The sequence below is a fragment of the Grampus griseus genome, assembly GCF_964374135.1.
Source record: "Grampus griseus genome assembly, chromosome: 14".
NCBI lineage: Eukaryota > Metazoa > Chordata > Mammalia > Artiodactyla > Delphinidae > Grampus > Grampus griseus.
The window spans coordinates 86965104-86992313 of NC_139008.1; the positions used below are offsets into that span (position 1 = coordinate 86965104).

Sequence of the window (27210 nt, forward strand, 5' to 3'; positions counted from 1 at the left end):
GACTGAGAGACTGAGGGGAAGCGCTGGAGGCAGACAGGCCCCCAGTTCCTTGCGGCTGTTGGCCAGGGGCCGCTCCCACCCCCTGATGGCGCTACAAGTCTCTCACGCTCTCGCCTGCCGCTGGCCAGGAAAAGTGCTCTGATGTTAGAGGCCACGAGGCTACCTCTGTCCACCCAGACAGTCTCCCTGCCACTGAAGCCAAGCCCGCCACATGACTGACCTGGTCACGGGGTGAGCCCCGTTGCCCTCACTCCTGAGACCAGTGCCCCACATCCTTGCGGCCCTTTTAGAATCCTCTCTGCTCCCCCCGACCCCAGTTCCACCGGCACCTTTGCCTGTGGAGTGGGTGGGATGACCTCCCACCTGAGAGGGAGCTGGTAAACTGGACACGGGTCAGCATGAGACGACCGCGTGGAGGCCCACCAACACGAGACAGACGAGCTGTCACTGCCCTGCAAGGTGACTCCCCAGAAGCTTCTCTCAGGACTCTGTAAGAGGGCTTGCTATCGGGTTCTCCCGCATACCGTCATCTTGGGCAAGTTCGCTAATCTTCCTGCGCCTCCGTTTCCCCATCTCTAAAATAGGGATCGGACAGCACCCAGCTCATGGGTTCTTGGGAGCTGTGAGGTAAGGCAGTGCGTGTAGAGTTCTGGGGGCACCCCCAGCCCGAGCCAGGGCGCAGCGAGAGCCAGAGGCTGGTGGTGATGGAAGACAGCCTCCAGAGTCCACGTGAGGCCACTTCCAGGGCCCACATAGAATGTTCCGGGTCCCGTGCCCCAGGAAGAAACCAATGGCTCACGATTAAGACACGAAGAGCGAGCACCTGGGAGGGGAGAGAACAGGGTCCCGCACACGGTCCGCAGGCACCCACAGTGCATCACGGGAATTCGTTCGCTTGGCGTGCGATGCTCAGATTTGCAAGTCGCAGGACGTTTCTTGTCTCCGCCACCAAGACAGACCCCCGTCCCCCAGCCGGCGGCTGTGTGCACAGCCTGAGAGATGGAGGGGGCTGGGGGCGCTCTTAGAGATTTCCAGCGGACACCATCGAATGTTATTTAACCTTGGGGGCTGTGGGCGAGGAGAACCGCACCAGCCCCTTTCTGTCATCGGCTCCACTCGGGGTGCTCCTGCTGCTGAAGACAGCGGCCCAAGCGGCAGTGTCACTCTAGGTAGAAGATAACTTTAAGTTTAGCTCAGAATTACCCTTTTTAAAAGTCTTCTCAGCCTTTGGCTCAGTGCCTTATCGCCTGGCTGCACTTGACAAGATGAAGGATGGCCTGGTGGCCCGCGGGAAGGACTTCCGCAGCAGGGCAGGTGCAGACCGGGGCTCCCGGAACTGGGGACTGACGGCGGCTGGGGCAGGTGGCTAGTGGAAACAACCGCACAGCATCCTGAGACGTTTAAACACGATACTTCAAGCCTCTCTGCAAGGGGGCAGCCACACCACTTAGCGGGCTGCGGGTCCCGGGAATCAGCGCTCATTTGTTCCCTTCTGATGACTCAGATCACCTGGTCTGTGAAGCCAGCCCACTAAACACACTGGAGCTCCCCACTAAACACACTGTTTCAAGGGTAAAATTCCACCCAGGGCTGTCGGGCTGGGGCTGGCGTGCTGCAGTTAGCACGAGGCCCCTCCTGCAGGCAAGGATGGGCACCGCTGCCTCTCCCCTGAGGCTGGCAGAGCACAGGGTGCAGGGCACCGAGGGGGTGGCGTGGACAACTGTGGGTGGGGCCCCTGCTCAGAGACCCCTCGCCCCGGAGGCCTGGAGCACAGGCTCTTCTGGCCACCCTTGGCTTGGCACTGTCTTGGTGTAAAGACCCTGAGATCTGGTGTGTCCGGCTTGGAGGGTAACGTGATTTCCACAGAGAGATGGGGTCCGGGACATGGCTGTGTGACAGTCACAGCTCTGGCTGGAGAGACCCCAGGCAGGTCCCTTCCACTCGCCAAGACTTGGTTTTCCCGTCTAAATCCCAGGTCCCCAGTGGTCCTGCTCCAGCCCCCGCTGCTGCCTGCAGAGCTCAGCCACTCTGCGTGCCCCACGGAGGCCTCCACACTTGCTGTCCTCTTGGCCCCTTGTCCAGGGCTCAGCTCCAACGTCATCTCCTCTGACAGGCCTGCCTGGCCTCCTCCCCACCCCAGCGGGTCGCTGTGGTCACACGCCTTCTGTACTGCTTCCTTTCCTTCTCAGGGTCCGTCTCCCTTCTATACGAGAAGCCCCAGGGCAGCCCCGTGTCTCACTGAGCCATAGTCTAGGGTGCAGCCCAGTGCCTGGCACACATGGGCCCTCGATAGATATTGACTGAGGGAATGGATTAATGAGTGAATAAGTGAGTAAAAGAAAAAATCCAGAAGTGAAGGGGTGAGTCTGAGCAGCCCCTCTGGACGCTGCAGGCCGAGTGGAGGGGGTCTCTTTCCTTTGTACCTTCAAGTCGTTCCCAGATGCAGTTCGCTGGAGCCCCTTGCCCAGCAGAGTGGGGGCTTCCACCCCAGGGCCCCTGGACCCGTTTCCGCTTTGCTGCCCCAAGAACAGATAAGCCGGGGTGTGAATGGGCAGCAGGGTGGCCTCACAGTGGACCCCCAAGTTCAAGGCCCCCATGTGTCTCTCCCAGGCCTGACCTCTCAGCAGCAGGAGTCTAAGCCCCCAGCCCTGGTTGGCACGAGTGGCCTTTGTGTAGCTACTCTAGGTGGACGTGAACCCTCATGGGCAATAGCGTGGGGACGGTCTGCGTGGGTCCTGGGTGGGCATCGGCGTGGGCCCTCGGGTCGGTTTCAGGCTCCCATGGGACACCCGGTTTTGCCCTCTCGGGACCCTTCCCCATTTCCACAGAGAGCCGAGGCTCATGACGTGTCCCCGGGCTGCCCCTCGGGGGGCCCGGAGCTGTTACGTCACCACCGTCCCAGTGCTGTGGGTCCAAGGAAGCTGCTTTCGGCTGTTCTTAGGCGGCCGGGCAGCTGTGTCCCCACCGGGCGGCCGCCGGCGCTGATGGCGTGTGCTGCTTTCCAGCTCCGAGCCCACGCCGTGGACATGAACGGCAACAAGGTGGAGAACCCCATCGACCTGTACATCTACGTGATTGACATGAACGACAACCGCCCCGAGTTCCTCAGCCAGCTGTACAACGGCTCCGTGGACGAAGGCTCCAGGCCAGGTGAGCCCCGGGCCCCGAGGGCGGGCAGGGGCCCCACGCTAGGGGAGGGCCCCCATGCTAGGGGAGGGCCCCCACGCTAGGGGAGGGCCACGCAGCCGCCGCGGGGGCACCGTGGGACTCGTCGCCGACGCGTTTATTTTAGCAGGTGTTTACGAGTACCTACTGCGTGCACTGGGGAGCGGGGTCCCTGCTCCCCAGACCTCACGGTCCGGAGGGGCCACAGACAAAAGAGCAAAAACAGAGAATGAAGCTATTGCAGTGATGATTAGGCTCAGAAGGAAACCCACGGGGCACTGGGTCACGGGGCCGGCTGTAGATCAGGGAAGGTCCCTCTGCGGAGGCGCCCTGTGGGCCAAGAGCTGATGCGTGATAAGGAACAGCACTGAGAGAAGGGCTGGGAGGGAACTCGGGGTGGAAAGAGCATGTGCAAAGGTCCTGGGGCAGGTCAGAGAGCAGGCCGGCCACCTGGGGCCTCCTGGGCACCCTTGGGGTTTGATTCCAAGCACAACAGGAAGCCCGTGAGAGGGCCGACTCCCCGGCCCGAGGAGGTGAGCCGAGTGCCTGAGGCCTTGGTTCCCCTCAGAGCTGACCCAGAGCCTGTCTTCCCGTGGGCTCCTGTCCAGCATAAATGGTAACGGCCACTTTATAGCATCTGGCCTCTGGGTGACATAATGACCAGGAAGTGGGCACCCCCCTCTCCCCTTTAGACTCAGGGCCTGGGGAGGTGGGGGAAGCCGCCCCGGCCCCTTGGTGTGGATGTGAGGGGGAGCCCCAGCCGATGCTGGGACCCCCGCTCAGGGACCTGCAGCATCAGCTGGGAACACGTCACAAATGCATCGCTTGTGGCCGCACCTGCTGATTCAGACTCTGCAGATGGGGCCCCGGGGCCAGCAGCCGAGCTCCCAGGTGATTCTGCACTTGCTTCCGTTTGAGAACCCCGCTGTCTCCTGATTGGGGGCGGGGTTGTCCTTGGGACAACTGCTCAGCTCAGGTCGAGTGGGGAGCTGAGTCAAGCACCACTGCTGAGGTCCCTGCTGGGGCTGCCGGAAGTTACCGCTAAAATATAGGACTCGGGTTACATTTGAACTTCAGAGAAACAAGGGATCATTTTTATGCAGGAGTATCGGGAACATACTTAGAGTAAGGGGTCTTGCTTGTTGATCTGAACGTCAAGTGTAACCGTCACGTGTAACCGTCAAGTGCATCTTAGAGGCTGCCCCTCCCTGGCTCCCCAGCGGGCACCCATCCTGGGAAAACGTCCCGGCTCTGGGGAAGGTCTGCGGTGCCGGGCAACCTGAGGCCAGCTTCCCGGGCCTCTGAGGAGGGGTCAGTGGGCGTCCGGCTTGGGGGGAGGCGGGGCCCGCGAAAGCAAACATTTATCGACCCTTCTCCCCTGGCTCCGTCTCGGGGCTGCTGCTGCAACAAGGTGGATTGCGTTTATGATTGATTGTCTCTCGGAATTGGGACGCTCGGGCCAGCCTGGTGTCAGCAAAGGGAACGGGATATGACATTATTTCTGCAGGAGCCCTGGGCAGCTGGGCCCTGCAGGCCCCTGAGGGGCAGGGGCAGGCGGCGGGTGGCCATATTAGCTACCAGCAGCCAAAGGAAACAGATGAGGGCTGCCAACAGCCAGCTCTTTAAGGATCAGGGTGGGGAGTGAGTGTGAGTGAGGGTCCCCAGTGGTCCTGCTCCAGCCCCCGCTGGAGCAGGGGAAGGGGCTTTCTCATTAACAGAAGCGGCGGGTCCTCTCTCCCCAAGACCCAGGACGCTCTGTAAAGCTGCCTGGATGTCACAAATCAAGTCTCCCGCATCTTACTTTCAAATAGATGGATAGAGACAGTTTTCCCAAATGCATAACTGCCTTTACTCATTAGGATAACAAAAGCAGCAAATTACTCTGTCGCCCCCTCGAAATCCTGATAGGAGCATCCTCGGATAGCTGGGTGTGGCCTGGGCAGGCTGAGGGCTGGTGGTGTCCCTGACTGGTCCTTGATTCCCCAGACACTTTGAGCCTTTCTGGGACCTTTTGCACTAAATGTTGGCTGACTTTCGAAGCCCCTGGGGGCTCCCAGCTGCACCTCTGTTCCCGGAACAACCCTCAGAGGGGACCGGTGAGGTGCCTCCTTGTGCAAAGCCAGGGATGGAGCTGCATGGTGCCCCGTTGGACCCGGCTTGATGCCCTCGCTCACCCTGATGTCCAGACAAAGCGGGCACGGCATCCTCGGGGCAGGAGACTCCCGGGGACTTGGAAATAGTCTCTCCAGTTTCTTCCCTTACGCCAGTAAATTACAATAATGGAAGGGTTTTACACAGTGCCTTTGTGGGATAAGGAAAAACTACCGCCAGAAGTTAGTCATTATTTTCTGGAATGATAGGCTAATGAAGGGTTTCAGATGCACGTTCTAATGGAAAACAAATAGGAATGTGTGTTCAGCATTGACTCAGCTGGATAGGAACCTTCTAAGGTTTGGGAAGTTCACATGGGGACATCAGCAAGCCAGCTGGGGCCAGATCCCAGGCCGATCCCACATCACCCCGCGTCCTTCTCCCAGCCCCGGGCCCCTCAGTTTTATGAAATCCTCTCTGGCTTTGCTGGGCTGAATGGGCTCACACACGACTGTGGCTCCTACAACTGAGAAGCTAAATTTCTCCTTGTATTTAATACAAATAGCCACGTGCCACGTGTGGGTAGTGGCTGCCGTGTTGGGTCCCCACCCAGACGGGGCCCCCTGAAGCTGGTGCTCACAGCAGCAGTCCCTCCCCTCCCCCGGGAGCATCTGTCCCCTCCTGGTCTCATTGTCCCAAATCCTGGATGGAACTGGCCAGGGGCCACCAAGCCCCTTGGAGACTCCATGCCATGCTCCAGATGAGAGCAGAAAGGGAAGCACGTCCGCTGACCCCGCTTTGAACGTCTCACCGCGGGAGCTTTGCTCCCTGTGTACACGTCACCCCTGCCTTTCCAAACTCTGCCATGTCTGCAGAGCCCCGCCTTGACACCCACCCTATACTGTGTCCCCCCAATCTGCCTTGCCCACCCCCTTGAGGCGACCACCCCACACCCCCGGGCAAACGCTGCATCTGCAGGGGCGACTGTTTTTGCACACAGGACGAGCACGTTCGCTGTTTCCATGCACTCCCTCTGTCATGATGGGAGGGTAACTGATGTGCGTCCCTGTGCAGCAAAATGGGTCTTAAGTAAGCGGTCGTTTCTGCCAAGGCCTCTCTCCCTGGCTTTGAAATTGACTCTGAGCTCATCAGTTCAGATTCGTAATAATTTATAAGAATTATCTATCTGTAATAGGGATGTTTTCCATAAAGAATTGGAGTTTCATTGATTTCAAGTTCACCAGAAAGTGGAACCAAAATTAGGGTTCCCAAGAAGAAGGGTCCCACTGAAGTGAGAGGTGAGGAGGCTCAAGAGGACTGTGGCCTGGTGCCCGCTGGGGCCTGGGGTCCACAGACGCATCTCAGGCCCCTGGGTGGGCAGGCGGCAGGCGGGCCAGGCTGTGTACAGACTTGAGCCAGCTCCCCAGGTATCGCCACCCCATGGACTCCTAGATGCGCTTCCCATGGGGTCTCATTGGAAGAAATGTCTTTTTAAGAAATCTTTTTATTTTGACATAGTTGTGGATACACATGCAGTTCTAAGAAATGGTACAGAGATACCCCACAGATCCTTCACCCAGTTTATCCCGGTGGTAACATCTTGCAGAGCTGCCGTGCAGGGTCACACCAGGATGTGACATTGGTGCAAGCCCTGGCCCTCACTCAGACTTCAGCAGCCTTGCCTGCATGCGTGTGTGTGCGTGTGTGTGTGTGCGCGCGTGCGTGTGCGCGTGTCTCCACGTGCATGCGGTTTTATCACGTGTGCTGATTCGCGTGACCTCCATGGTCAAGACGCTAACGGTTCCGTCACGAGGACCCTCAAGCTGCCCTTTCAGAGCCACAGCCGTCTCCCCACCCACCCGCCATCCCTAACGCTTGCAATCATTGCTCTCATTTGTCTCTATGATTTTGTCATTTTAAGACGTTCATATAAATGGAATCATATGGTGTGTTACCTTAGGAGACTGGCTTTTTCCACTGAGCATAATTCTCTAGATACTCATCCAAGTGGTGTGTGTCCACAGTTCATTTCTCTTCATTGCTGAGCAGTCTGCGGTGTGGATGCGTTGCCCTTGTTCACCCTTTGAAGGGCATTTGGGTTGTTCCCAGTTTGGGGCCATAGTAAACCTCCAAGATCTTTCATCCCCATACAGACTTTTGCGTGAATGTAAGTTTTCATTTCTCTGAGACAGATACCCAAGAACGCAGTCACTGGGTGGCACGGGGAACAGGGGTTCAGCTCTGCGAGGGATGGCCACGCACTCTTCTGGAGTGACGGTGCCATCTTCTGTCCCACCACGTGGGTGGCCCGGCTTCTCCACGTCCTCGTCAGCACTTGGTGGTGTCGTGTTGCTTTAGCTGTTCAGAGCGGGGTAGTGGTATCTCATGGCGGTTTTCATTTCTATTTCCCTGATGGCTGACGACCTTGGAGATCTCATTCTGTGTTTGTTTGCCATCCGCACATCCTCCTCGATGAGATGGCTCTCCATGTCTCTTGTCCATTTTCTAAATAGTTTGCTTTTTTAATCACTGAGTTTCGAGAATTCTTTACTTACTCGAGATACAAGCCCTTTGTCGGACATGTAGTTTGCAGGTATTTTCTCCCCCTCCGGGACTTGTGTTTTCATCCTCTTCATGGCATCCTTTGGGAGCAAGAGATTTTCATTTTGATGCAGTCCAGTTTTCCACTTTCCGTCGATGGATTGGGCTTGAGTATTGAGAACTCTTCCCAGGGCCTGGGTCCTGAAGGTGCTGTAGGCTTTGTTCTAAAGGTCGTGAGACTCCGCGTCCGGGTCGTTTCTCTGCTCGTGGACGCCCGGGCGCAGATGCTGTAGGCTTTGTCCTAAAGGTCGTGAGACTTCGCGTCCGGGGGGGGTCGTCTCTCTGCTCGCGGACGCCCGGGTGCAGATGCTGTAGGCTTTGCTCTAAAGGTCGTGAGACTTCGCGTCCGGGTCGTCTCTCTGCTCGCGGACGCCTGGGCGCAGATGCTGTAGGCTTTGTCCTAAAGGTCGTGAGACTTCGCGTCCGGGTCGTCTCTCTGCTCGTGGACGCCCGGGTGCAGATGCTGTAGGCTTTGCTCTAAAGGTCGTGAGACTCCGCGTCCGGGTCGTTTCTCTGCTCGCGGACGCCCAGGCGCTCCTGCACCGCTTGTTGGAACGTCTTTCATTGAGCTGCGTTTGTACTTTTGTCAGAACTCAGTTGGGCCTATTTGTGGGTCTGTTCCTGGGTTCTCTGCTTCTATCCGTTGATCTGCGTGTCTGTCCCTCTGCCAGCCCCGCACTGCCTGGGTGACTGCGGCTCCATGGGAAGCCTTGACGTGGGGCGGAGTCGAAGGCTGTTGGGACGGCGCGTTAAGTGTTCAGACCCTGGCTGTCGCCTGTGTCCTCCCCAGGTGGACTGTGCACTTGGCAGGTGGCGTCGCGTGGCACTCAGCCACGCTTCTCAGAATCCAGGCAGCCGGCCACCATGTGGCCAGCATGCGGCGTGGCGGGGCCTCTGCCAGCTACTCCCTCTGTCTCATCGTTAAATGGAAGTAATGGTAGCGCCCACCTCCTGGAGTCAGCTGAGGGCGCCCACCTGAGGCTCCCAACACCTGTGCTATCGTTAATCGTGTTATTAATATTAACGGGTATTAACTTAATATTGTTAAACGTTCTTACTCAAAATATTAGTTCATTTTCCCAACTCCAGCAAGTACATTGTCAGGTTGAACCTCAGATTGAACCGTAAGACTCACTTAAAACCAGCTGTCCTTTATGTTACGTTCCAGCGTCCCTCGGGCCACCCTGCTGGTCTCCCTGATGGCCAGGCTAGACCTCAGACATGCGTTCTTCTGAATCATCACGAGCTCCCCATTGGCCACGTCTGAACAGTGGCAGTTTCCCAGCCTGGGCTGGGCCCCTGTCCCCAGGGCTGATGGGGAGGTATTGGTGCACGTGCCTCTCAGGGATCTGCTGGATCCCGGAAGCATCTGGGAGGCGGGAGGGAGGATGCACAGGAGAGGGGAGAGGGAGGGGCCAACCCAGGGTGAGGCCACAGCCAGGCCTTGACCAGCCAGCACCCAGCAGCAGAGGGCGCCCCAGAGGAGAAGGTGGGGCCCCGAGGGGCTGCAGGAGCCCATCCAGGTGCCGGCTTCCCCATCAGGTGCCCACTCACCCTGGACCCGAGTCCTGTTCCCAGAGCTGGATCCAGGGGCAGCACTGCAGGGTGGATGCTGAAACCCTGGGAGGCCCTCCCCTAGGGCGGCTTTCTTCATCAGAAGCAAGAGCCCTCCTGCCCCTCGGGGTGACCCTCCGGGGTGCAAGCACATCTTAAAAGGCTGAGTTCTGAGTGAAATAAGTCAGAAAGAGAAAAACGAATACCGTACGCTAACATATATATATGGAATCTTAAAACAAAATGATTCTCAAGAACCTAGGGGCAGGACAGGAATAAAGATGCAGGTGTAGAGAATGGACTTGAGGACACGGGGAGGGGGAGGGGTAAGCTGGGACGAAGTGAGAGAGTGGCATGGACATATATACGCTACCAAATGTAAAATCGATAGCTAGTGGGAAGCAGCCGCATAGCACAGGGAGATCAGCTCGGTGCTTTGTGACCACCTAGAGGGGTGGGATAGGGAGGGTGGGAGGGAGATGCAAGAGGGAGGGGAATGGGGATATATGTATACATATAGCTGATTCACTTTGTTATACAGCAGAAACTAATACACCATTGTAAAGCAATTATACTCCAATAAAGATGTTAAAAATAAATGAATAAAATAAAAGGCTGTGTTCTGCTCCTTTGAGAAGAGGAAACAACAGATTAAAAACAGCAGCTGAGGGGCCTTCCCTGGTGGTGCAGTGGTTAAGAATCCACCTGCCAATGCAGGGAACACAGGTTCAAGCCCTGGTCCGGGAAGATCCCACATGCCGTGGAGCAACTAAGCCCGTCCGCCCCAACTACTGAGTCTGAGCTCTAGAGCCCACAAGCCACAACTGCAGAAGCCGACGTGCCTAGAGCCTGTGCTCCGCAACAAGAGAAGCCACCGCGATGAGAAGCCCATACACCACAACAAAGAGTAGCTCCCGCTCGCCACAACTAGAGAAAGCCCGTGCACAGTAACGAAGACCCAAGCAGCCAAATAAATAATTTAAAAAATAATAAAAAATAAATAAAAACAACTGGGCTCCCTGACCTGAAGCTTGTGAGCCCCGACTGCCTTGTCCCTCTGCTCTTCCTGAGCTCCTGAACCTGACTCAGGGCAGTGGGGAGGCCCCACGTCTCTGCAGGAGGCCTCAGGCTCCCCCTGCAAGGGGCGCACCTTCCGCTGAAGCTTTGATTATGCAGCCATCGCAGAAACACAGCACTGACCAAGGGCCTCCAGATGCTGGGTCCTGTCCTCAGGCCTCCCGATGGGGTAACCTACTGCAACCTGACAGTCCTGTGACACAGGCACTTTGGAGATGAGGGAACGAAGGCGCAGAACAGGTAAGTAAGGACACAGCCAGTGACAGGTGTTACCAAACCAAACTCGGGTCCGCTCGCCCGCACGGTACAACCTACTGACACGAGGTTGTGGTGAAGGAGAGTGCAGGTGTTTCCTGAAACAGCTCCAAACAAGGAGAACGGGTGGCTTGTGCTCAGAAACCCCGCACTCCCCAGAGGGTTTCAGCAGAGCATTTTGAAAGGCCAGGTAAGGGAGTTGGCGGTCCCCGGGTACGTGATCAGCTCGTGCAAAATCCTCTGATTGGTTAATGGTGAAGTAACAGGGTGGGATCACAGGCGTTCACATTACAATCCTCAGGCTCCAGGAGGCCTGTGGACTACATGCTCAAGATCATCGGGGCTACGTCCTCATAACTGGAGCCCCCTTCCCTCTGCAGCAGCCATGGGTCCACGCCCTTTCCGACAGGCTTCTCCAGCTGGAAATGGGATTCACGGTGTCACCTCCTGCCCAGAGGCAGCCTGACCAGTCTCCTGGCATCTCTCAAGCCTTTCAAGTGTGTTGACTATTTTTTAACAAAAGGGCTCTAGTTGGAATTTGTGCTTTCCCTAACCCCTTGTAACTGTGTGAGGGCCTATATTATAAATTTTGAAATTAATGTGCTTTAAAATATTAAATAGAGAAATCTACGTGCTGCAAATGAAGTCAAAGAAACCTTCATCTGTGTAATGCAGTTTCTGCTTAAATAGATTATTAGCGGGCCCCGGTTATTTATTTCTTGTATCTCTGTGCTGGCGGAGTCCCCCGAGATTAACGCCACGGACTGATGCACAGATGGCGCCAGATACTTGAAAGTCATCTGCGTGTTGAGAATTTAAATCTTTAGCCTCAGTGATTTGAGCGGAAAGCCAATTATGGAGCTGAATTCGTTTTCAAATTAAACTGCAATTTAAGGTTTGTGAAATTAATCCTTTAAGGCGCATGGCAGCGTTTGTACACGAGTTCCTCAGAAGAACCAAGAGTTTGCCTTCTCCCCCTTTTCCTGCTGGCGCGATTTATGAAGAGATGTCCGGCGTCTCGGGCAGCGGACAGCATGCCCTCTCAGAGGAAAATACAGAGTGATGTTCAGTTTCGTTAAGAAAAATGCAGGCCTCTCTACTAGGGGGAGAGGCCCAACGAGGCCTCCAGAGAAAGCCCTAGAAGGATGATTTTCTCCTCGTTCTCACAGCCCAGGTGATGGGGGCGAGACCTAACTCTCCAGTTACTACCGATGCTGCTGCAGTGAGTGGTTCCTGGCAGAGCGCTTAGCTGGGTGACGCGGCTGAGTCGCTCCCTCCCTCCTGTGGGCAGCCCAGGTGTGCCATGGCGTTGCGGCTGCTGGGCGCTCACGGCTGCCTGTGGACCAGACCCGCCCCCACTGGAGAAGGCGAGAGGATCAGGGGGACCTTGATGCCAGGGTCACGCTTTCCCAGACACGCGGAGGCTGGCCCTGCTCACACCCCGAGACGTGGTGTGGCCACTGAACACTTGCTGGAGGGTTCGGGAAGGGGCACCCTCAAGTGTAAGGGGGAGACTGAGGCACAGGACATGGGCAAGGGGGCAGAAGCAGGGTGCCACCAGGGCAGAGCCTGGCCCCCAGATCAGCAGGCGTCGCCGAGTGCCCAGACGGTGAGTGGAGGCCACCTCCCCCAGGCAGCTCTCCAGGCCTCAAAAAGGAGTTCCTTCTGCCTCCGCCCCACTCTCTTCTTCTAGGAAGGAAGTGAGAATCACGGGGCCCTTGCTCAGTTCCAGGGCCTTGCACATGTATATTTCATCTGGGTTTGTTTCCATGGCAACCCTGCCCGTTGGCCTTTGGGCTCAGAGCACTTGGGCATGCATGGGTCACCTGACCACGGAGTGGTGGCCATGGACCATTCAAGTTTCCAGAATCTTTCTTGAAAGAAACCAAATTGTGATTAAGGCTGAAGAAAAAGTCCCATCAGTTGCCTTATTTCTTTTTTTAAGTAACATTTTACCTTCTGTTAATCAAGTGATAATCTTTGGAGGAAACTTGAGAGAGACAGAGGAAATCACAAAGAAAAACATCACAGTCTCCCATCTTGCCTGCCACGCAGAGATTGCCATGAGCACGTTCGTCAAAGATCCCTCTGGTCTTATCTCCCTGCACGAACATGTTATATTAAAGAACACAGTTTAGAAACTGGATTGTTTTCCGTTTTGCTGTATATCGTGAACATTTCAAGCGTCACGAAATATTCTGGCTTTAAACAGTTCCGTCGTGGGAATGTACCACGATTTGTTTAGCCAACACCCAGTTGTCAGGCGTTCGGTGTCACGTACTAGTTGATCATGCTCCTTGCTTATCTGCACCACTGGATGTGAGCTTCGCAGGTCAGGGACTTTTTTTTTTATTTGAGACCATTGTTGACCCACACGTGCTTGTGCAGCAAAGGACAGAGAGAGTCCCTCACCCAGTGTTTCCAACAGTAACGTGGAAATAAATGAAGACCAGCCAGTGGGAACCAGCAGAGGCTGTGTGTTCAGAGCAGGGGGGTCACCAGCCACCATCACAGGCAGAGACTCGAAGGCGGGCAGAGGACCAGGGAGCTTCATGGTAGAGAAGGGGGCTCAGGTGTGCCTTGGTGGGGGCTGGTAGTGGGGGCCTAGAATGGGGCGTCCCATGTGAATATCTGGGGGTGCGCTTCAGCTTCTCTGGCTGATTGCTTTTAATCTGCATCTGATGACTCTGTTATTGGAATCTCCCCTGGTCTGGTCCTGGTCAGTTCTTTGTCTCTGTTTTCAGTCAGGTTTTGTCTTCTTGTGTGCCTGGTTCGTGACGTACTGTGCCTTGTGTATGAAGTTGTAGAGGTGACTTGAGGGTAAGATGTTACCTTTGTCTATGAAAGATGTGCTTTCGCTCCTGACAGGGAGTCTGGTAACCTTAGATATCAGAGCCTAAGTCACCTTAATAGAGCTGTGCCCCCGTCGGCTAGGACGGTTCCTTTCCTGTTCGCCCTCACTCCCAGCGCGCTGCCCTTCCGGGTCCAACCCAAAGACGCGAGCATTTTCCAGGCTCCACCCTCATATGGCAGGCCCTAAGCGCAGTGTTTTTACCCCCATTCCCATCAGTCTGTTGAAAGCTCCATGTAGCTCTTCAGCTGTCAGAAGCCGATTTGGAATCAGCAAATGTCTTTTTTTTTTAATGTTTATTTATTTATTTGGCCGTGCCAGGTCGTAGTTGCGGCACGTGGGATCTTCGTGGCCGCGTGCAGGATCTTTAGTTGTGGCGTGTGGGATCTTAGTTCCCCAGCCAGGGATCAAACCCAGGCCCCATTGGGGGCACGGAGTCTTAACCACTGTACCGCCAAGGAAGTCCCTGGAATCAGCAAATGTCTTGAGAGGAAAGATGGCCCCCAGTCTCGGGTTCTCCCTTCCGGCCTGCCCCACCCTCCCTGAGTCTGTGTCATTGTATCTCTCTAGTGCCCTTAATGAGGTGTTTTTATTTCACGTTGGGTCCGGTTTTTCTAGTTTTCCTCAGGAGGAAGATGGGTTTAAAATAACATTGTCCACCATTTGCTAAAAACAGAACCTCCTGGATTTCTTTTAAATACTTAATGCCTCTGGGGAAATTCTACTGATAATTAAATTCATTAAAATTGGGTTTACAGGGCTTGCCTGGTGGCACAGTGGTTAAGAATCCGCCTGCCAATGCAGGGGACACGGGTTCAAGCCCTGGTCTGGGAAGATCCCACATGGCCGTGGAGCAACTAAGCCTGTGCGCCACAACTACTGAGCCTGTGCTCTAGAGCCCGCAAACCACAACTACTGAGACCACATGCCACAACTACTGAAGCCCGCATGCCTAGAGCCCATGTTCCATAACAAGAGAAGCCACTGCAATGAAAAGCCCATGCACTGCAACAAAGAGTAGCCCCCCTCGCTGCAACTAGAGAAAGCCCACACACAGCAACGAAGACCCAATGCAGCCAAAAATACATAAAATAAAATAAAATAAATTGGGTTTGCACACTGTTTGAGAATAGCCATTGCGTGAAGTTAGGTGGGTGTGTTTGATGAATGTTTTTCCTGAGGTTCTCAAAACACTGAAGTTCCATATTTTTTCCCCTAGAAGACACTTAATAAAGACGTGTTGAATGAATGAATAAATGTCCTAGTGGGTTTGCAACATCTTGGTCTGACTGCAACCAGTTCTCCATGAAATCCGGTGAATGAGTTAGCATTCCCACTACCAACCCTCGCCCCCCGCACTCCTGGCTGCATGCAGTCTGTGTTCTCTACGTGTCTTCAAAACATAAATTTGACCTGCTCTCCTGATGAAAATACTGCCCTGTGGTCTTAGAATAAAGTCCAGAATCCTCGCCGTGGGCCCAGCCCACCTCCAGCCCCATCACATGCCCCCTTTCCCCGGTTCCTCAAGCGTTTGGAGCTCTTCTCTGCCCCAGGGCCTTGGCCTCCTGCCCAGAGTACCCCCCGTCCCCTCCCTACCCCACCACCCCCATCTCTCAGGTCATCCCTGCTTCCTCCGTAGCACCCCACGTACCTCATTATTCTACATATTCATTCATGCTAGCGTTCTTCCCCCTTCCAAGGACTTATTGCAGCTGGTGATGATCTGTGTCTCCCTGTTTGTTCTCTCTGTCCTCACTGGCATGTTCGGGGTGGGACCTCATCTGCTTGTTCTCTTCCTACGTCCTGAGCACAGAGCCTGGTGTCTGCACACAGCAAGTGCTCACTCAGTAATTGTGGGCTGAGTAGCCCCGCACACTGGAATGTCATTCAGCCATAAAAAGGAGTGAACCTTGAAAACGTTAGGCTCCTCGAAAGACGCCAGACACAAAGGCCGCATAGTATATGACCCCGTTTATGAGCTGTGTTCAGAAAACGCCAATCTGGAGACAGAAGGTAGATGAGCATTGCTGGGGGCTGGGGAGGAGGAGGGAGCAGCTCATTCATTCATTCATTCATTCATTCATGCGTGCATGCTGTGCCGGGTCTTAGTTGCGGCACGCAGGACCCTCGTTGCAGCATGTGGTATGCAGACTTCTTAGTTGCAGCATGCGGACTCTTAGTTGCGGCAGGCATGCAGGATCTAGTTCCCCGACCTGGGATCGAACCCAGGCCCCCTGCACTGGGAGTGTGGAATTTCACTCACTGGACCGCCAGGGAAGCCCTGGGAGCGACTCTTAACGGATACAGGTTTCTTTGGGGGTGACAGAAGTTCTGGAGTTAGATACGCCCTGTTGACAATTGCACTGACTTGTGCACTTTAAAAGGGTGAATTTTCTGATGCATGAATTACATTTTGATAAAAACTATGTAAATCTGTGGATTGAACAAGTCGGGGGAGGGAGGCGCTGCGGGCCTGGAGCTCCTGGGCCCTCGCTTCCTGCAGCGTCCCGCCCCACCCAGGCTGGGACTTCCCGTCCTTTCAGTGTGAAAAGTCTGGTCCTGGGCCCATTCCTCTCTGATTGGTGGATGAGAATAGAAAACCTGTGCCCTGTAGACAGATTTCCACTTTCCTGTCCCTGTTTGCTCTCCTTTCTGTTGTATCGAATGCATTTGCTTTGAGAAGCTTTCATTCAGTAAAAGCTGAAAGTTAAAGCCAGTTCGCAGTCAGGCCCTCGCTGCTTGCGGCGGGGCTGGACGCGGGAAGGCAGGAGGACCTGTTCTGCGCACACATCCGCGCAGCCAGAACACTGGGAGGATTTGGAAAAGGCTCCCTGCCCGGACCACGCAAGGGTCTCCACCACTGTCTGCCCAGTTCCTAGCACCATGCCGGTCCAGAGCAGGTTGCCCAGTGCATGTTTGATGACTAAAACACCCACCCGTCACCACCTTGGATCCCAGCAGGCCTGGAGGCCCGGCTGCACAGCCAAGCCCCAAGCCCAGTTCAGTCTCAGCTTAAGCCAGCGCCCCCAAGAGGATGGTGCCCACACTCCTTCCCCCCGTGGGCCCTGGGAACATAGAGCTGAGCGAAGGACACGCAGCTCAGGACTAGGGCCCCATGCCTGGCTCCAGGGGCGCTCACAGGGCCGGGCGCCCGTGCCAGTCAGAGCTCTGGGTTGCAGGCGACGAAAGCTCAAACTGAAATGACGTGAGGCAGGAAGGGGAATCTATCGGTTCAGGTACAGAGTCTGTAAGGTACCGTCTCCTCGATGTGCTGTGAGCCTAAAACCGCTTTGTAAAAGAAGCCCTAATTGTTTTAAGCATGGAGGCAACAGCTTCAGGTGCCGCTTGACCCAGGGGCTGCCCGGTAGGCGGTGCTCACCAGAGCCCCTCTTGGTTTTGTTTCCTCCGAGATGGCCCTGTCCTTCACTCTCCTTCCTTGTGGCACAAAGTGACCACAGCCCCAGCCTCACACGCTGACCCAGCCGAGGCCAGCAGCAGGGACAGTACGCTGGTTTCCCAGTAACCCTGCGAGCACCTCCACCTTGATCACAGGCCCTGACAGAGTAAGATGCCCACCGTGGACCCGATCACTGTGGCCAGGGGAGGGGTGTGCTGTCCAGCCAGGGCCTACCGCCGTGGGGAAAGGGGGATGCCAGTAGGAGCCCCACGTGCCGCTCTCAGGAGTCAGGGGACCTTGCCGGAGCGTCACCTGCGGACCTCAACCCTGGTGTGTGGATGGGAAATGGCGTGGGCGGCTCACTGCCCCGGGCTCGGAGGTGCAGGTGACCACGTGTCCTCGCGCACCCTGGATTTACTACTCCATCTGCCCCTGTGCCCCGTGTGCACAGCTCCCCCCACCCCCGAGGGGGCTCTTCTCACTTAGCTTCCTCAAGTGCCTGTTGTGCCCCTTCTGTACACCCAGCCCTGTTTTTTACCGCGTGCCGAGTCGCGGCCGTGCAGTCCTCCACGTGGGATCTGGATCCTCGGCAAACGCTGCCGGCCAGCGCCTTGGGCCGTGTGGCTCAGGAGGGAGAGTGCTGGGCTCTGAGCCAGAATCGCTGGCTCCGCTGTCCCCAGGCGGCTCCCCCTCCTCCAGGGCCTCCATCTCTCTGCCTGCTGATGACCTCAGAGCAGACTTGAGCTCGGCAAGAAACCCGCCGGTGGTTCTGCAGGAGTGTGTGGGGCTGGGAGGGACGGGGCACTTCCCAGGGCCTGGCAGGCCCTCAGCCCGTGGGAGGGGAAGGACTCACACCATGTCCAGCCTCCGGGGAGACATGGTCCCGGCTGACGTCTGCCAGGGTGCGGGCGCGGGCCCACAGTGGGTGTGGTTGGTGAGTCCCACGTGCGCTGCCGTCTCTGTTCCAGGCACCTACGTGATGACCGTCACAGCCAGCGACGCTGACGACGGCACCACGGCCAATGGGATGGTGCGCTACCGGATCGTGACCCAGACCCCGCAGAGCCCCTCCCAGAACATGTTCACCATCAACAGCGAGACAGGGGACATCGTGACGGTGGCGGCCGGCCTGGACCGAGAGGTGAGGAGGCCGCCGTGGGGGGGCGGGGGGCGCTGGTGCTGCCGCCGCTGCTGGGGCGGGGGGACCTTTCCCACTAGGCACAGCAGGGTGTCTCCAGGCACTGGGCCACGTGGTCCCGCCTGGGCGAGGCTTGGCAGGGACGGTGCCCGGCGGGGCTTAAGCTGCACAGTGTAAATACGTCTCTGGGACCCGTGTCAGTGGAGCTGTGCGATGGGGCAGGTGGGCCAGAACCCCAGGGCTCAGAGCAGGCCTCGGGCGGACCCGGGGCCTCCATCTCACGTCCCAGAGGATCCAGCAAGGCCCCAGGACCCTCCCCGGGACCGTGATGGGCGCCTGCTCGGCCCGGACAGGGCCCTGCAGTTGGCCCTTGGAATGAGGAGCTGCTCCGTCCAGCTTCTAGAAGCCTGCTGCCCTCAGCTAGGGAGGTGGTCCCTCGGAGGGGAGAGTGACGCCGCATGGGGTGGGCCGTCAGGGAGGCGAACCATCCCCTGTCTCTCCCCACCCAGGGTCCCTGACCTGCCCCGGGAGGGAGGGCATCCCCATTGCCCCCAGAAGACTGTACCACAGTGTTTCTCCAGCCTCTAGCCTCACTCAGGGTGTCTTCACACCTTTCGGGAGAGCAGTGAGGTATGACCGGGGCCTGTGCATGAATGCAGACACTCACACGTGCTCTCGCACACGCATGCACACGTCCTTCTCCATGGTCAGCATTGGAAGCATTGCTCCAAGGCAATTCCTGTCTGAGGTCCGGGGTCAAGGCTGAACTTGGACACGGTGACCCCTGAACACAGGCAAGTGCCCCGCCTGCTCCTTCCTCACTTAGCAGATGTGGGGACAGAGTGCTGTGTGAGGCATAGGGGATGTGGAGCTGGTTAGACGGTGGCTGCCCCAGGGCCAGGGGCGGGGAGCAGAACCTAAGTGCGTGTGCTGCAGTGGATCGCGTGTGCAGGCAGCGGGTCACGTGTGTAGGCAGTGGGTCGTGTGTGCATATGCAGTAGGTCACGTGTACCTGTGGTGGATCGTGTGTATTGCAGCGGATCGCGTGTATATGCGGTAGATCACGTGTATATGCGGTAGATCACGTGTATATGCAGTGGATCACGTGTGTAGGCAGTGGATTGTGTCCACAAAGTGGTGTTGTGAGATGAATGGAGCTGACTATGGAGAAATCAGGGGAGGCTTCTCAGAAGAGGTGGCCTTGCTCTGAGCCTTGGAGGCTGATAGAATCAATCATATTTTCTTCTCTTTGGGACTAAGGACCCGCTTTTCCTGAACGCTGCACACCAGACGTCTAACTGGTTCCGAGCGATCACAGATCCCACTGAGCAGGTTCCTCCTCTCGATCACTGAGCGCTGACTTTGCGCTAGAGGCTGCCGAGGGTCGGGGCCGACAGCAGCACACAGGGCGAGTGGTGTCCCCGCTCGCGGGGGGCTCACTCTGCAGAGGGAGAAACAGGCAAGAGGGATTAGTCCCCACGAGATAAACGAATTCAGGCAGCGGAGTGGGTTATAAAGAAAGAGCATCGCGCACCGTCCACAGAGGGTGGGGGCTGGGCCTGGAGCATCAGGGATGTCCCTGTTCTGTCCCGGGAAGGGAGTTGTACGCGTGTCCCAGGGCTGTCCTAACAAAGGAAATTAGCCTCTGACAGTTCTGGGGACCAGAAGTCCAAGATCCCAGCGGCCTCAGGCCCCAGCCCGGCAGCAGAGGGGCCTGTCCTCCTCCCACGCAGGCAGATCCCCGCGCGCTGCCCGGCACAGCCTCAACGGGCCTCCGCCACCTCTAAGGAGCTTCTGTTCATTGCTTGATGAGTGTGGACTTCAAGTTCAGGAAACAGAGAGGCGGGGAGCAGGCGGTACCCAGCCCACGGGCCCGGAGCACCCGGACCTCCGTTAGAGATAAAGAGCAGCTCGGCTGCACGGCTCTGCTGGGAGCCTGGCTGTGATGTTGGGCCTTGGAGAAGGAAAGAGGCATTTCTGGGGCCTCTGTCTAGAGGACAAAGGGGCAGCACCCAGAGGACCCTTCTGGAAGTCTGCAGAGCAGGGAGAGGCCCCACCTCAGAAAGCTCAGAGAAGCTGCCGGTTCCGAAGACGCAGGGCGGCTCTGGGTGCCGCGCCCCTGCTTCCCTGAACAGGTGGGGTGCAGGCCGTTCCGGTTCGCATTTATTTATGAACAAACCAGCAGGTGTGGAGGGAGGGACAGACAGCCAGGAGCAGTGGGAGGAGGAATACCGCCAACGTTTCGTGGGCATTTCTGCTACTCATTTTCCATTCTTTTGTAAGCGTGTGCCGAGCTCCCGCCCGTGGGCAGAGCCTGTTCTAGACACCGGGGTGCCCCAGGGACCCCACGGGAGGTCAGTGCGGGCTAGGCACTGTACAGTGCACGTTATCACATCTTAGTCCTTGAAACCGCCCTGGGGGAAGTTCCAGTAGTAGCATTTCTTTCCAGGTGAGACAGGCAGGGCTGCAGGGGCTCTCAACTGCCCAGGGCTGCAGCGTCTCAAGAGAGGCGTGGCCCCCGGCAACCTGGATTCTTAACCCTTTCCAGGGGGCACCCCAGGAGAGGCTCCACCCTGCCAGGTGAGACACAGGCCACCCAGCTAGATCTGAGCTGCAGACAAACACAGATCGTGTTTCCTGCAAGCGTGTCCCAAATATTGCATGGGACTTATTCATACCAAAAATTGTCAGTTGTTTGTGTGAAGTTACATATAACTGAACGGTCCCTGGTTTTTTTTGCCTCGTCTGGCAACCGAGCCTGAGGCAGCCACCCCACTCTGGGCCCGGTGGGCGATCCCTCCTCCTCAGTGCCACAGCGGCACCTGGCAGGGAGGGGCTGACAGGCAGCAAGGTCCCCGAGAGCCGGGCCTGCAGATCACGGGGAGCTGGCCGGGCGGGTGGACATGACGTGCGAGGTTCCTGCCCGGCTGGGCGAGCCATCAGGTCCCGTGAGTGTGGCCGGCACCAAGCGGCCGGGGCTGTCGCTGCGACACGACGCGCCCTGGAGCGGAAGCCGTAGCACTCGCTCGGCCGCTGGAGGCCCCTCCTTCCCCGGGAGCGAACCTGAACACCTGCTCCGCAGACACCGCAGGCCGGGGAACATCCCGGTGGGTGTGCCAGGCAGTGCACCCTCACTTCAGGGAGCCTGGTGGCCTCGTCCCTCACTTAACGCAGACCCAGGACCTCCAGAGCCACCCACTGTCTCAGGCTCTTGGTCGCTGCAGAATCGCGTGGACCTTCCTCCCGGCTCCAGCGGTGACCCTCCTTCCCCATCCTTGCCCTGCGCCCCCGCGCGGCACCTGGCTGCCCGGCGCCGGAGGGACCGGCCCCGCCGAGTGGGCGGAAGCAGCCGGGTGGCACCTGGCTCCACCCTGCGTCCTCCGGCCTCCACCCGGCTCAGTCCCGCCCGGAGGCCTGGCCGCTCCTTTGGGGCGGCCGCTGGGCCAGTCACGCCAGCTGTGCACCCACCTCCCCCCAGAGCAGGTGGTTGCTGGATCTCAGGCAGGTCAAGTGAAAGTCTGTACTAACTAGTGCGTCCGCGGACCGTGGGCTGCAATGATCGTGAGACAGCCGCTGGCCGCTCCTCCTGGCCACTTTCCCCGCTGCGCCACGAGCCCTTAGGCTTGGGGTGGGCAGCCTGGGAGGGCCCAGCCCGGGAAAGGACAGCCCCGAACAGAGGGAGCGGGGGAGGGTGGCGGGCAGGACCAGCGCTCTGAGGCCCCGGCGCCCCGTGGCCTGCCCCCGACCACGCAGCCTTCAGCCTTGAGCTCTCCCCTCTCCGGCCGTCTGGTCTTTTCCATCTTCTCACCAGACGTCACCTCCTCAGGGAGGCCTCCCTGACTCCCTCTGCTCTCACTGAACCGGCCCAGTTCCTGCAGAGCCCAGTGCAGGGGAGACGCCACGTGGGCTTATCTCCTCTGCTGGGGGTTCCCTCCTGCCACAGGCTCGGGGGGCCGGGCCAGGCCTGAGGCTGGGCTCCGTGCCTGGTGCGTCGAAGCTGCTCGAGAAGTGGTAGCTGTTGGCGCCACCGCTGCCATGAGGGCCCTGCTCCAGCGGGGACAGCACTGCTTGTCCCAAACCTGGACACATGCCCAGGGGTCTCCTCCTGCCTCAGCCGCCGCCTCTCCTCTTTCTGCTCAGGAATCCAGGTGCTTCAGTGTAGTCTCTGTTTATGGATAAGACGAGGCACAGAGAGGGAAGAAGCTTGCCCAGAGTCACACAGCAGGGAAGGGAAGGCTGGCATTTGAACGCAGGCGGCTCCCTGCCCTCAGCCTGTGCTGGGCTGCTGGCTGGGGCGGGGGTTGCGGGGAGGCGGGGTGTGTGAGATTCCGCCCGCCAGCGTGTCCTTTCCGAGATCTGAACCCTAGGCCTCCCCCCTCCCTCCCTTCTTCCCCTGCCCCTTCCTCTCTCGGTCTCCATAAGGAGGGTTAACCTCCCATAACACTGGCCCCAGACTGAGCTTTTCCTGGCCCAGAATTGAAGCGGGAACCGTCTCCCACTGTGAGTCCGTCTGACTTCTCGCCACTTGGATGCCCCTCAAAACTGTCCCAAGTACGAGGGGGGATCCGTGTCCAGGCTTTGGGAATCTCAGATGGTCCATGGACCCTGGAGTGGCCAGTGGAAAGGAGGCCCAGCTGCTGAGTGTGCGTCTCAAGGAAAGGGAGCATGTGTACTTCCTGGCAGAAGCGAAGGGCGTCCCTACGTGTTCACTCTGTCGACGACACGTGTAGGACCCAGCATGCAGCTTCCCCACACCCTTCAGTGGCCAGGACCCCCTCCCCGCTGAGTCTGTCCGCAAACTCACCTGGCTGGCCCATCGAGGTACCCTGTTTCTTCCTTTTTTACATGTCACCCGCACCCTGGCACTGGGCCAGAGCTGCCGCCACCTCCTGCTTAGACCAGGATGGCGCCCGCCCAGGCGCTCTCCCAGCCCCGCCCCCGCCCTACAGTCTGTCCTCAGTCAGCAGCCAGGCGATCGTGTCCACGTGCCAATCCGGTCGTCGCTGCCTTCTCAAACCCTCCTGTGCCTGCCCATCTCCCCAGAGTGGAGTCCACGTGGCCCCTGCTCCCTCTCCACCCTCCAGCGCCCGCTTCCCCGCTCGCTGGCCACAGTGAGCCCCTGCCCCAGGGCCTTTGCAGGTCTGGCCGCTTTTGCTGAGCGCCGCGTTTTCGAGGTTCATCCACGTTGTAGCCGGGGTCAGTGCGTCCCTCCTTTTCCGCCGCACGGACAGGCCACGCTTCGCTCGTCCCCTCGTCTGATGGTGGGTGTTTGGGCTGCTTCCCCCGTGACAGGTGCTGCTGCGAACACAGGTACAGCACCTGCCTGAACGCCTGTTGCTGTTCTCTCGGGTGCACGCCTAGCTGTGGACTTGAGGGCGTAACATGTAACTTCCCAGGACCTGCAGCCAGTTTTCCACGGCGGCCACACTCCCTTAGCCTTTTGGGATAAGTCTCGATGCACTTGAGTGAACAAGGTCATCAGTCTTGGGGCTCCTCCTCCCCCCAGGGCCCATCTCGTGGGTCCCCAGTCACATTCTCGGGCCCTGGGCGGACACCCGAGGGCTGAGCACACGAGAACCAGACCCAGGCAGGAGGCCCGGCCCTTGGTGTGCTCTGTCTCCCAGCAGTGACCCTCGGCACTGGGCACAGGCTGACCCAGCCCCGGGAGCAGTGCGGACGGTGGGGTCCAAGCTGCACCGCTGGCTGCGTGTCCCGGCGGCCCTGCGTGGAGAGGGCTGAGCGCGCGCAGGGTGCGGGGATCTTTGATGCTTTTCTCGGGCAGGCCAGCCAGATGCATTATTGATGGATGTTCTGCAAAATTTAAATGCTGAGCTACGGGGAGGTGAGTGAAAACCCCAGGGACACCGCTTGCGGTTTTCTTCCCTCCTCTTGAACTTGAAAACGGCAAATCGCGTTTTAATGAACTCACTTCGGCACCACCGCTGCGCGGCTGCAGGGGATCTGCACCCGGCAGGAGCAGGGGGTACTGCTGGGCAGCGGCCCAGGCTGGCCGGCGGGGGCACCTGCTCGGTACACCCACGGGTGGCAAGCGGCTGTCGCCAACCATCCTTCAGCGGGCCGCCCACTCCCCCACCCACCTCCTTCCCGCTCCACTGGGGTGGGCGTGTCGGTAGGGAGAGCAAAGGTGGAGGAGGAACGCCGGCCGGTCCAGAGCTGGGCCCAGGGTCATCTCTTAGTCCCAGGAAGCCGGTTGCTGGGATCCAGCCTCCAACCGCCAGGCCCCAGGCACACGGCTCACCAGCCCGGACCCTGACGGAGCCACCTGGCCCACCAAAGACTCAGTGTGGTCACCTGCAGAGTGCGGAGGGTGTGACGCCCCTACTCCCCAGGGCTGGTCGGAGGTCGGGGTGGAGGCTGAGTGTGGTCTGTGGAGTCGCCAGCAGGCGGCGCTAGAGCAGCACCGAAAACAGCCCCAGGCAGTCCGCTCCCGCAGGGCTCCCTCACCCGGCCTCGCGTAAACCGTGAAATGCAGTAAGGCCAGGGATCAAGGCCCGGAGGAAAGCTTTTTATTTTAGTTATTTATTTTGATATTTAATTTTTGCGCTTTAATGGACATTAAACATAACATAAACTAAGGATTTAGGTATAAAATACCTATTTTTAGAGGTGCATTTTAGGATTCTGAAAGGAAGTTCAAGATGCCATTTATGTTTCCTTTCATTGTTGTTCCGTTTATCTATTTATACATTACCACCATCTCATATTGATTCTTTTTTTTGAATTTTATTTTACTTATTTTTTTATACAGCAGGTTCTCATAAGTTATCCATTTTATACATATTAGTATATATATGTCAATGCCAATCTCCCAGTTCATCACAGCACCACCCCACCGTGCCACTTTCCCCCCTTGTTGTCCATACGTTTGTTCTCTGCATCTGTGTCTCTATTTCTGCCTTGCAAACCGGTTCATCTGTACCATTTTTCTAGGTTCCACATATATGCGTTAATATACGATAATTTGTTTTTCTCTTTCTGACTTACTTTGTATGACAGTCTCTAGATTCATCCATGTCTCTACAAATGACCCGATTTCGTTCCTTTGTATGGCTGAGTGATATTCCATTGTATACACGTGCCACATCTTCTTTATCCATTTGTCTGTCAATGGGCATTTAGGTTGCTTCCATGACCTGGCTATTGTAAATAGTGCTGCAATGAACATTGGGGTGCACGTGTCTTTTGGAATTATGGTTTTCTTCAGATAAATGCCCAGGAGTGGGATTGCTGGGTCACATGGTAGTTCTATTTGTAGTTTTTTAAGGAACCTCCATACTGTTCTCCATAGTGGCTGTATCAATTTGCATTCCCACCAACAGTGCAAGAGGGTTCCCTGTTCTCCACACCCTGTCCAGCATTTGTTGTTTGTAGATTTTCTGATGATGCCCATTCTAACTGGTGTGAGGTGATACCTCATTGTAGTTTTGGTTTGCATTTCTCTAATAATTAGTGATGCTGAGAAGCTTTTCATGTGCTTCTTGGCCATCTGTATGTATGTCGTCTTTGGAGAAATGTCTATTTAGGTCTTATGCCCATTTTTGGATTGGGTTTGTTTTCTTAATATTGAGCTGCATGAGCTGTTTCTATATTTTGGAGATTAATCCTTTGTTGATTCGTTTGCAAATATTTTCTCCTATTCTGAGGGCTGTCTTTTCATCTCGTTTGTAGTTTCCTTTGCTTTGCAAAAGCTTTTAAGTTTCATTAGGTCCCATTTGTTTATTTTTGTTTTTATTTCCATTACTCTAGGAGGTGGATCAAAAAAGATCTTGCTGTGATTTATGTCAAAGGGTGTTTTTCCTATGTTTTCCTCTAAGAGTTTTATAGTGTCCGGTCTTACACTTAGGTCTCGAATCCATTTTGAGTTTATTTTTGTGTATGGTGTTAAGGAGTGTTCTAATTTCATTCTTTTACATGTAGCCGTCCAGTTTTCCCAGCACCATTTATTGAGGAGACTGCCTTTTCTCCATTGTATATCCTTGCCTCCTTTGTCGTAGATTAGTTGACCATAGGTGCGTGGGTTTATCTCTGGGCTTTCTATCTTGTTCCATTGATCTGTATTTCTGTTTTTTGTGCCAGTACTATATTGTCTTGATTACTGTAGCTTTGTAGTATAGTCTGAAGTCAGGGAGTCTGATTCCTCCAGCTCCATTTTTTTCCCTCAAGACTGCTTTGGCTATTCGGGTGTTTTGTGTCTCCATACAAATTTTAAGATTTTTTGTTCTAGTTCTTTAAAAAATGCCATTGGTAATTTGATAGGGATTGCATTGAATCTGTAGGTTGCTTTGGGTAGTAGAGTCATTTTCACAATATTGATCCTTCCAATCCAAGAACATGGTATATCTTTCCATCTGTTGGTATCACCTTTAATTTCTTTCATCAGTGTCTTATAGTTTTCTGCATACAGGTCTTTTGTCTCCCTAGGTAGGTTTATTCCTAGGTATTTTATTCTTTTTTGTTGCAATGGTAAATGGGAGTGTTTCCTTAATTTCTCTTTCAGAGTTTTCATCATTAGTGTATAGGAATGCAAGAGATTTCTGTGCATTAATTTGGTATCCTGCTGCTTTACCAAATTCATTGATTAGCTCTAGTAGTTTTCTGATAGCGTCTTTAGGATTCTCTATGTATAGTATCATGTCATCTGCAAACAGTGACCGTTTTACTTCTTCTTTTCCAATTTGTATTCATTTTATTTCTTTTTCTCCTCTGATTGCCGTGGCTAGGACTTCCAAAACTATGTTGAATAATAGTGGTGAGAGTGGACATCCTTGTCTTTTTCCTGATCTTAGAGGAAATGCTTTCAGTTTTTCACCATTGAGAATGATGTTTGCTGTGGGTTTGCCATATATGGCCTTTATTATGTTGATGTAGTCTCCCTCTGTGCCCACTTTCTGGAGAGTTTTTATCATAAATGTGTGTTGAATTTTGTCAAAAGCTTTTTCTGCATCTATTGAGATGATCATATGGTTTTTATTCTTCAATTTGTTAATATGGTGTATCACATTGATTGATTTGCGTATACTGAAGAATCCTTGCATCCCTGGGATAAATCCCACTTAATGT

At 56.0% G+C, this 27210-nt stretch overlaps 1 protein-coding gene across 1 annotated transcript in view; it reads left to right on the top strand.

The window, feature by feature from the left end:
* CDH4 (cadherin 4) overlaps positions 1-27210 on the top strand; it is a gene marked incomplete at both ends in the record, with an annotated part of 544743 nt that overhangs the window by 480582 nt on the left and 36951 nt on the right. The window contains 2 exons of the mRNA XM_082671247.1: positions 3006-3150; positions 17960-18132. Coding sequence (XP_082527373.1) covers positions 3006-3150; positions 17960-18132 — 318 coding nt within the window. The remainder of the gene's footprint in view (positions 1-3005; positions 3151-17959; positions 18133-27210) is intronic.